The following is an 11,841-nucleotide window of genomic DNA, read 5'->3' on the forward strand; positions in this document are numbered from 1 at the left end:
CCTTAACAATTATTTTTGTTTGATTTTACATAATTTCTAAGTTAATTGAGCTACAAACACAACATATAAACTAAGATTTTCAAATTCAATTACTTACCTTAAGGAGTAGAATTTCTATCCTTCAATTTTCCTCACTTCCTTGGTTTTAATGACATCCAAGCTTCATATCAAGGTCCACTTGTAAGATTTACTTAAGGGGGTTAGGAAAATTTGTGGCTAAACGTAGGGTTTATGAGAGCTTGAGGTGAGCTCCCATGGTGGAAATGAAAGAGATGAGAGAGGGAAGAGGATGGCAACACAAAAAAAAAGAAGACCCAAATTCTTTTTTTTTTTCTTTTAGTGTATTTTTAAGTCTTTTAGTCTTAGTTGACTTGGTCAATATTTGTAGGAAAATTAAAATTAGTTTTTGACGTCTTCCATGATATCATCCAAGTGATGTAATCATACTTTTTCCTCTTTTTTTTTCTTTTTCTTTTTTATTTATTTTTCATTAGTTCTTTAATTTAATTCCTGGTCCTGAAATTTTCTTTTCTCTAATTTTATTGGACAGTTAGGTCAGGAGTCAGCTCTAGGGGTGAATTGACCAAATTGCCCTTCGCTGGTTCAATCCGGTTTGCAAGTTATTCGATATTTCTTTCGGTCTCTGACCTAATTATTTAACCTGCTTAATAATTCTTTTTCGTGATTTTCTCTTTTCCACTGTGTTTGCAATAGTCCTAAGGATCGCAGCGTCACATTTTACAGTTCGAAATTTGAGTTTAGATTGACCTCGCAGTCATTTCCAAGAAGGTCACTCATCGCTGTGACTCCCGGCTCATTTAACTTTTTGTGTTTTGTTTTTCTTCTTTATACTTAACTATTTGGCAATTACTAATTATTTGTGTTCAGGACTTAACTAGGTGTCTTAGACAGAGTTCTAATTCTCTTAATTATCCAGACCGACACCGATCACAGGTTATGCAATTAGGGGTGTTACATATGCACCACTAAGCGTTATGCTTAGCGCGTTGATTTTTCCATTGCGTAGGTACAGGAGACCACCACCAGCAGCAGTAGAGCTTAGACAGGGCTTTGATCAGATCTGCTGCAGTGTAGATTGTCACCTCATACTGTTATTTTGGTAGCGCTCATGTATAGTTAAATTTTTCATTTTGGGTATTGTATGTAATTAAATGATGTAAATCATTTTGTGATTGTAAATAGAATTGTAAATATTGTATTTGATTTTATATGAATAAAATGAAGTATTTTATTTATGTGAAATGATTATGAGTATTATGATCACATGAAATAAATATGGACTGTTTAACAGGTAAATAAGGAAACCCGCCATGCATTAATAAAATGGAGGAGACTCTGTCTGGGTCTCCATAAAAATGAAATGGGATAAAAAAAATCTATACTTAAGATAATATAATTAAATAGATAATTATTAATATTGTACACGACAAGATATGATAGGATGCTCCGACACCGAATGTAGCACACTTTGCTCGACTACACTGTATATGGGTGAGGGGTGTTTTATCTCCCACCAAATCTGCCTCTAGCTCCTCTACCCTTTGGCGGTCGAAATCCCCTACCACCAAATTGATAATTCCCATGCTCATATGCTTCTTCAAACTCATCTTCATCCCAAACTGGATCAGTATACTCTTCCATCCTAGGTTCTGCCCTTACAGCTCCTCTACCTATTCTTTTATTTCCCACATTCACTTCCTCTTCCTCCCTTCTATTCCCAGACTCCCTTTTGTCCATCATTAAATACTCCATCATCCTACTCAAATCAGCCCTTATTCCCTTTAATTCTTCATCATGATTAGCTGTCAACAAGGAAAGCCTTTCAAATTGTTGTGCCAAGGCTTCCTTATATAATCTTTCATCTCCAAAGTTCCTTTCCTCACCCTCAGCTCCACTACTACGGCTAATATTTGGATCTAATTAAGCTGCAAAGAAACAAGGTTAGTAGATAAATGGCTCGCCCTCTCAAGTGTTTAGCACACAATTAGGCTTTTACCCTTCAATTGCTCTTAACACTCCTGCCTTTTACCACTCAGTTTTCCTTCCTTCATTTCTTTAGGGAACTCAAACACAAAACAATCAAAACACTTGTAAACTTATCAAATGATCAAGAACGACAAGGAGCAAGACGTGACACAAGAACAGACAATGTGACACTGGAGTCAAAGATAAAAGATAAACACCAAATGGAAAGATTTTGTAAGCAGGAAAAGAGACAACCTAAGAAAGTGATATCAAGCTCAAATATAGAATTTCACAACCAACTTAGCACATATACCAGCAGTTCACACAATTCACCAAAGATATGCACCAATTTTGGTTCACCACACAAATGAATGTATTTTGATCTGAAATTTGGTAGACATATGAAACCCAATACTAATTAACTATTGGTAAAATTTTAGGAGTTTTTGGGCGGTTTACTATGTGAACTAAATTTGGTCATGTCTGCCACAAAATTTTGGTTCGATAGGCAAAAAATATCACACGACCCCAAAAATGGACACAGAAACTACTAAAATGGATTATAATCATAGAGTAAATTTTAGAATTTTCTGAGTTGGTTTGTTATGTGAACTAAATTTAATCAGGTCTGCTGTAAAATTTTGGTTCGGTAAGCAAACAATGTCAAACAATCCCCAAAATTGACACAAAAACTACTAAAATGGAGTATGATCTGCCTGTAAATTTTTAGAATTTTCTGAGTTGGTTTCTTATGAGAACTAGATTTGATTAGGTCTTCCGTAAAATTTTGATTCAGTAGGCAAACAATATCAAACAACCCCCCAAAATTGACATACAATGTCCTAAACACACCCAAATAATGTTGGTACAGTTTCAGGTGAAATGGGTAAGTCTAACTTCAATGACCCAAACAAGTTACCAATCAGGTCTAGTATGCCAGCAGGTCTGATATCACTAATCAAGAAAACAATGCACATCTATAGCACAAACTCATCCCAATCAGTAACTTATTTCCAAATAACCCCTCATGCTTGATATCAAACTCAAAGAAATAAAAGAAGAGAGCTAGAAAGATAACTATAGCTTGATTAACCTAAGACCCTAAGACAAACTCAACAAAATATATATTAAAGAAACAAAAACAAAATCATACTAAACCCCAAGAGTTGGTTTTGGTCAAGCATAATATGAACAAAACATGAATAAAAAAGTCACACTAAGAAACAAAATAAGGTCCAGCAACAAAACCAGGCACAAGATGACCCCTGGGCAGAATATAATAGGATCGATTGGATTTTAACAACTAGAACCAGTCGGCAAGTATGGGAGAAGAAGCAAACCGAAGATAAACACTAGTAACAGAGATAAATACCTTGTTTGGACGTCCTATGCTCTGATACCAAGATGATAAGCACTCATAAATAGCACCCAAGTTCATCCATCCAATAAGGCAGACTTTGCATCCACTCAACACAATATCAATCAATGTGATAAGGCACTAAGAAGAAATGTAAAATAAAATGTATTAATCAAGTGTCAAGATACAATTAGAACTTGTCTAAGAGCACCTTGATCATCAAAATAAGATAAGCAATGTGATCAGATTGCTTGAATCCAAGTTCTTACAAGAAACAAGAAAGAAAATACAAGCTCACTCATTCAACAATGGTGGCAGAATTCTCTGAAGTGTCTTCTCTAAAAAATGACTCTTCAAGTTATCCAAAAAAATAAAGAAGACAAGTATATATAGATGGGGTACTAATAGAATGCTGCATACAAGGCACTACAAGACAAAAGAAATAAAAATATCCTCCTTAAAATGTGGCATCTAGTATGGAAAAGAATATTCAAGATTTGGGATGGTTGTCAGGGGAAGAACAGTCCAGATTTGCTCAATTGGCCAAATCATCTAAAGCCATGTGTACTGATAAGATGGCAACTAAGTAATCTCCAAATGTCAGGATGGCCGAATGTGGGAGTGACATGTCACCTCGTGAGTGATGATGTGGCACACTTGGGTGATGACATGTCACCACTTGGGTGATGATGTGGCACACCTGAGTGATGACATGGCGCACCTGGGTGATGATGTGGCACTGTGTGGCATATTGCCTATTTGGGTGAGAATTATCCACTTGGTCTCCAATAGTAAACATGATGGTTCAATGTGATTGGCATTGGTCTCCTGGTGCCTCCAATACTCAATGACTAGATTTTGAAGTTCCCTTGCCCGTACTCTAGTAACGAGGCCTCTGAATAATGGAAGTGGTTCTGGTGGCTCCTCATCATATAATTACTTGTAGCAAGATAATGCACAGTCTAATGCAGGAAATGGTTAGATTGAAATGTACATGAAGTTGCTGTGTATTTAATTTGCTTAAGTGAAATTGTGTTTGTGAATGTTTACTTATAATATCATAAACAGTGTTACATAACATTTAGCACAATGTTGCTATTTACTCATTGATAAATACATCCAAGCAAACCAATTTAATATAGTTTACGACAAAATATTGGTGCTTTGTATTTGGTATGCATAGTAATATGGTAATGCATAGATGAAAGAAATGGACACAAGTATGTCAACTCTTTCAAAACATAAACTTTTTTACATTGTCAAAAACTCTCAAGAAGGATAATATGTTTACAAAATATCCATGCATAATTATAGCCTATCAACAGGTGTTTTTATATAGCATCATGTCAACAAAAAGCTTCCTAAACATAACCACAAAATACATCCAAATGCACCACCAGCTTTTAGCTATTGTTCATCAATAGCTACTGGAGTTGTAATTGGCAGTTTTGCAGCAAATTGTTTACTTCCAATAGGGGTTTTTGCAGCAACTGATTAAGTATCAATAGTTATTTTTGCAGTAGCAGGCGGGTGACTTCCACCAGGGGCATTTGCAGTAGCAAATGGACTTCCAGCAGGTATTTTTGCATAATAATTTCTCTTTACCTTATACCTCATGACAATGGAGCTTGCTTCACTTTTGATTTTCTCTGTCTCCACAGTAATTTCGCCAACAATTCTGTAACAAAATTCTGCAACCTATTCTTCCATACCCAAAAAACTTCAATTGAAGGGTGTTTTATCAACTATTTCAAGTATAATCCCTCAATCTATTCCAATGAATTGAGATTCTTCATTTTGATTTTAGAGAGAATTTCTGTTTGATTCAATTGGGAGAGGGGAAAAATCATGCTAGGTTATTATATTTGGTCAATTAGGGTTTTTTCTTTTCTTTTTTTTTCCCTCAAATTATTAATATTTACCAACTTAGCATTTCTTATTTCCACGTCAGCTCATTTGGTCCATGTCAGCAGAAATTTAACAAAGATTAGGGCTTCGTTTGTTTTATGGAAATATTTTTCGTTATAATATTAAATTAATGATGTTTATTTATTTTATTTATGAATAAGTGTATTTTTTAAAGTTTAAAAAATACAAAATAACTCCCTCTTTTGAAAAATGAAAGTCATTTTTCTGAAAAATAACTTAGTTTTTCTTTGATCAGAAAAATATTTTCCGTTGATCAATTTTTCTAAATATCCCCAAACACCAAAAAAAAAAAAAGAAAATATTTTTCAGTAAAATATTTTTCATAAAATAAACGAAGCCTGGATGGAAAGACTTTTTTTGCTAACAGTGTAAAACTCAGGGTACCATTTTGTTATAAAGTAAATCACAGACCCTAAAATAAAAAATGGATGAGACCAAAGGACATTTTTTTTATAATTTTCCCTTTTTATTAATACTCCTAATTATATGTAAACAAAAATTATGCACCTTATTCTTCTATATACTGCATTGTAATTCATTCATTGCACTGAAATTTTGATATACATTCGCAAACTTATATTGCTCTACTATTATATCAAATAAATTTTAATAAAAATTATTCGCAATAATTTTCAATAAAAGAATCACAATCATATAATGATTATTTAAAATAATAATTTTATTTTAAATTCGATGCCAAAAAAATAATTTTAGTTTTGCTTAGACTTTAATATAATTCTAATAGAGATAATTGTATAGTATTTATGAATCAAATGTCTATTTTATAATATAAATATTTAAAAATAGAAAATTAATAATTTTTTAAATTTAATATAAATAAAACAATTTTGTATTTATATTTTTACCTATTTTAAATGATTTAATTGTTAAATTTTTTTTTGAATCTCAATACTTAATTCTATAATCTTGTCGGTATTATTTTTATTAATAATAATATTATTGGATGTTGAACTAAACAATAAAAAATAATATTTTCTTCTTAAACCATTTTTTATTATAAATGTTCTTGATATTGATCTTCTTTTTGTTATACTCTTAAATTTTTCCAACAATAAAAATTTGTGATTTATTTCCAATATTATATGCATTTTTTATACAGTGATAAATTAAAAGAGAAATTAAAAAAATAATATTTAAATTTAATTAGAAAGATAAATACTATAAAGTGAATAAAAATAATAACTATTGATAATATAGGAAATAAGAAAAAAAAAAAAAAACAAGTGTAGCTTTTTGATATAAAAAATGTAATCATTTTTAAATTGTGTAAAATAATAGAGTTAGTCATGTAGAAAAAGTCACACATATATATTAAGCAAAAAATTTTAATATTTTATATTAAACATTTTTCTTAAAATTAATAAAGAATAAAAAAATTATATATATATATAATGAATATTTTGCATAATGATTTTTTAAAAAATTTTATAATTTTTAAAAGAATAGAAATAAAATATAGATATAGATAAATAAATTTTTGTTAATGATGTGATTTAGATTTTCAAAATTACAATTAATGATAAATAAATATTAATATTAATTTTTGAATTTAGAAAAAAACATTAATTGACCCAATTAAAATAGAAAAAAATTAGAAAAAACCACAAAAATTTGCATAAAATGAGAAATAGAATATTAAAATCTTTCTCTTTGTTTCAGCCTTAATATAGATATATAATAATAGATATACTTATAAATAGATATATAAATATAGATATAGATATAAATAGAGATATGAATATTGGTTAAATAAATTTAAGATTAATTTAAAGTTAAATTTAGTATATTTTTGTTATAAACATTAAAAATAATTTTAAAATTAAAATTATTTTAAATAATATTTAATGTTTAAAATAATATTTTTTTTAAAAAATATTTATTGTTTTAGACTTTTAACATTAAATTTAAATGAAACTTAGTAATTTGGGAAATATGACATCACCAGCCATGGAGAACATGTTCTTCTCAATATTTATACGATTTTTTTTTTAAAAAAAAAGGAGACATTCTTAAATTAGATTTAGACTATCACGTTATTTGTAAATTAAATTGTTAAAATTATTTATAATAATATAATTATAAATAAATATATAATTTAAATATTTTTTATACTTATTTATTTGATAAAAATGAAAAAAAATATTTTATTAATAAAAAATAGAGTAAAAAAATATAAATCAAATCATTTACAAAAAATTAAAAATTTCTCACACAATTATATATAAATTTTATTTTTTTAAAATAATTATTTTTTAAATTAAAAGAATTAAATTCTTTTATTTTAAATATGAAAATTAATAAATTAAAATAAATAAATTAAATTAAATTCTTATAAAATTATATTTTCCAAGCATAGGGATTGTATTTTTACATAAATAAAATTAATTACTCATATAAATAATTTGAAAATTTTAATAGTATTAATAGAGTATATAAATCAGTCAATTTAATAGTATTAACAGAGCACAATAATTAATAGAATCACATGATATACATGAGTTACAATAATATAAAGAATCCTTATCCTAACAGCTACCATTAAGATTTGATATAATGAAAGTAGCAAAAAAAATAATTTAATTGAATCATCATAAAATTAAATTGATTTTTATTTTTTTAAATAAATGATTTTTAATTTTAATTGAATTGAATTATTTCATGTACAAATAATTCAATTGATAATTGAAGTTAATCACTTGAGTATGCTTTTTAATAACATAACATTATATTAATGTCTTATTTTTAATTTTATGGTATAATTTAAACCTAGATAAGGGTGAATTCAAAATTAAAATCAAATTAAAATAAATTAAATTAATTTTAAATTAAAATTACATTAAAATATATTCATATTATTTTCATTAAAATAATTTTAAATTGACTTAAAATTATTTAGGTGGATTCAATTCAAATTAATTTAGTATTAAACCATTTTTAAAAATCCAACCATTAAATTCTATCAAGCCAAAATTCACATTCCCGATTGAAATTAAAGTTAACAATTTAATATATATATATATATATATTTATTTATTTATTTATTTTGACTCCATTATTCACACTATCCACTTGCCACTAACCTTTGAGCTCAAAATGGGCTTGTTTTTAATATGATTTGTGGCATGGAAATGAAGGCGTGTGGCATTCCTTACCAGTGCCCCTGGAAAATTATCCGCATGCAATTGAGAAATTCTATCCACAAACTTCAACTAGACCAACACCCAAGGACTAGTATTCATGGCTTTAACTAAAACTTCTAAACAAGACTGAACTTTCTCATCTGTTTTGGTAGCTTCAACAATGCCATCAGCTGTGGTTGCAGGGTCCTCCTCTTCTTGCTCTGCCACCTTCACCAGGAGCCACTCCATCAAAACCCCTCCAACCAGATCCACAAAACCAATAATATCCTCTCCATTACAGGTTCGTATTCTTTGTCAAACTCGTGTGTTTATTTATTTATTTATTTATTTTTGTGGAATTTCATTGACTGAATTTCAATTAAACATTCGTCTTCTTCTTTGTCTGTATAATGTCTAGAGAACTGCTTTTCGAGGTCTATCACTTCAAGATGCCAAAAGGGGTTCCTCGGAAATGTTCATAGCTGAAAAGAAGAACAGTTTCACCAATGCAAGAAAAGGGCTGCAGATCACTGCAAGAACAGCTGGGGCTTCAAAGACTATTGAGGTTGAGGTTGACAAGCCACTAGGCCTCACTCTGGGTCAAAAGGATGGTGGTGGTGTGGTCATCACGGTGAGTCCTCGTTCTTGGTATTTTTGTTCTTTCTTTCCCCACTGAAAATTAAGGTTTTTATGGAAACTTGTGATGCTATTGAGACTTTTAGGCTGTAGATGGAGGTGGGAATGCTGCTAAAGCAGGGTTGAAAGCCGGGGATCAAGTGCTGTACACTAGCAGTTTCTTTGGGGATGAACTTTGGCCTGCTGATAAGCTGGGATTCACTAAAACTGCCATCCAAGCAAAACCAGAATCTGTCTACTTTGTTGTTAACAGGTGCTCTATTTTTTTTTTTTTTTTTGGGTTCCGTATCTGTTAATAATAGAAGATTGCAGAAGAAATGTTGAGGTGGTGAGATGAAAAACATGAAAAAGAAAAGAAATGAGGGCATTTCTTCACTCATTTTGGAAAATAGGTAGAAAAATTAAGCTAAGTTGGATAGAATATGCTTAACGAATTGAATTCCTTGCCTTTCTTTAATACAAAAGAAAATTTTTCCTATTGTTTCAAGATTCACCCTCTAAGTCAAAAGCTATTGAGTAGTTTAGGATGAAGGCTTAGTTGTTGTTATTGTTGTAAATCCAAATTACGAACTGCCATTAAATTCCAGTTCAGAGAATCCCGCCTGAATAGCACAATGAACACTATAAAAGATTTCCATTGCTTCTGGTACAGCCAAATCGCACTGCAGCCTTAACATCTTGCAAGCAGCAAAGACAACACAGCCTTCCCCATCCCAAATAACAATTTCCAAACCAACACAACCCTCTTGACCCACAGCTGCTGCATCAGTATTTACCTTAAAAGGACCCGCAGTAGGGGCCTTCCAAACCTTTACTATAGTTGCATTTGACCCAAAACTCCATTGATTCAACTGGAAATCTTTTAACAGCAACTCGCCCTGCTGTTGAATAGCATAATGGTCTACACCTGATTGCCATGAACTAGAGTATTTTTTGCAATTCCAAGTAGCCCACAAATTAAAACATGACGAAGAGTTCAAGAAGTTGAGAGTCAAGATGCTGATAAAGAGATTTAACCCAATCAAACATATTTGCACACTTATAGATCATGCAATCCCTCACTTATTTCTTATCATGATATTTCTTATCACCTCCATAACTGACTCCACATGATCTTGGAAGATGCGTATCAAAGATACCAAAAGACTTGGTTACACTAGTCCCCTCAAGTTGTACATACAATATTCTTATCCTATTACCGTGGTGCCTAAAAATAAGCCTGAAGCCCCCTGTATCATTTTCTTTTATCTAACTTATTTTTCAGAAGAACATCTATTCCTTGCAGTTGATGTGTCTTTATTGCAATGCATGCAGAGGTGTAGAAGTAGATATTAAAAAACTAACAAAGCGTCCAGCTCCTCCCCGCTTTGGAAGGAAGCTAACTGATGCTCAGAAGGCAAGCAAGCAATCTTTAATTTATCTGTTTTCTTTTGCTCTATTACAATAATCTTCCATACTTGAATGTTCTAGTTTTGGATGAAATCACTGTCTATGTATAAATTCTGTAAAGTATTTGGCAGGCTAGAGCTACTCACATATGCCTCGACTGTGGATACATTTACACTGCGCAGAAACCTTTTGATGAGCAGGCAAGATCAACAATAATCACCATTCTTTAGCTCAAACGATATCTACTTACCAAAAATAATTTTCTTATAAAAACATTTTTTCTTAAAATTTTTATGCAGCCGGATACATATGTATGCCCACAATGTAGAGCACCAAAAAAAAGGTTTGCAAGATATGATGTGAATACTGGAAAAGCAATAGGAGGTGGTTTGCCTCCAATTGGGGTCATTATTGGGCTGTTGGCTGGTGTTGGTGCAGTTGGTGCATTGCTTGTTTATGGTCTTCAATGAGGCAGTTATTGTATTAATCTCTAAAGTTTTTATTACCTACCCCAGTATTCTGGGATATTTTCGTGTTCTGCGAAATTAATATTCAAGTGTAAATCTACAGGTTTGTTTAATCCCAGTAAAAAAAAAATGCTTAGTGATCAAGATGATTATCTTCAACAATACGATCAAGAAAATGAAATGTGATTCTGTCCCTGATCTACCAAATATTTTCAGGGAGAGTAGCCACTGCTCTTGTAAGAAATGTTTATTTCTTTTTGGTTCTGCAAAGAAAAAACAGCAAAGTTGAGTTAATTTGTTCTCCAAATTGCCTGCACCTCGAAGGTATAGTAGTATGTAAATGGTTTAAGCTGCAAGCCCATAAGTCCTGGGGGTGTGCAAGTCCCGTTTCCGTTTGCGGTTTTTCTAGAAATTGAAACCGAATTAAAATTTCACTATAGTTTTGATTTTGATTTGATTTTTTATTGTATTAATTTTGGTTTGGGACAGTTTTTTTATTTTTAATTCCTATTTGGTTCTAGATTTTTGAAATAATTTTATATAATTATTTTATAAAAAAATACTTAAATTAGTTAATAATACTTAATATATCACATATCTTTTAGCTATTTTTAAATTATATAATCTTTAACACACACACATATATATATAAGCTATTTATTAATTATGTATTCTTTAATTATAAGATGTATATATAATTATGAATTAAGCATATATGTAATATAACAATATACCTATAATTAAGAACTATAAAGTGGTTTAATGTATTTATAACTAAAATTACTAAGTAGATTAATGTATTTATAACTAAAATTACTAAGTAGAGAAGTTCAATAAAATATTAGAATGTATTTAGTTCATAATTATACGTAAATATATATAATCATATTGAAAGTATATAATACAATTAAAAAAATTATAGAAAAACACATATCTA

General features: G+C 30.2%; 1 protein-coding gene across 1 annotated transcript; it reads left to right on the forward strand.

The window, feature by feature from the left end:
* Positions 1-8,387: 8,387 nt before the first annotated feature.
* On the forward strand, positions 8,388-11,048 carry LOC110667714 (uncharacterized). The gene is made up of 6 exons (XM_021828649.2): positions 8,388-8,713; positions 8,831-9,043; positions 9,135-9,301; positions 10,363-10,444; positions 10,569-10,637; positions 10,737-11,048. Exons 1-6 carry the CDS (start codon positions 8,594-8,596, stop codon positions 10,905-10,907), a joined length of 822 nt encoding a protein of 273 aa, XP_021684341.1. The 5' UTR covers positions 8,388-8,593; the 3' UTR covers positions 10,908-11,048.
* The last annotated feature ends 793 nt before the right edge of the window (positions 11,049-11,841 follow it).

The sequence above is a fragment of the Hevea brasiliensis genome, chromosome 5 (genome assembly GCF_030052815.1).
Source record: "Hevea brasiliensis isolate MT/VB/25A 57/8 chromosome 5, ASM3005281v1, whole genome shotgun sequence".
NCBI lineage: Eukaryota > Viridiplantae > Streptophyta > Magnoliopsida > Malpighiales > Euphorbiaceae > Hevea > Hevea brasiliensis.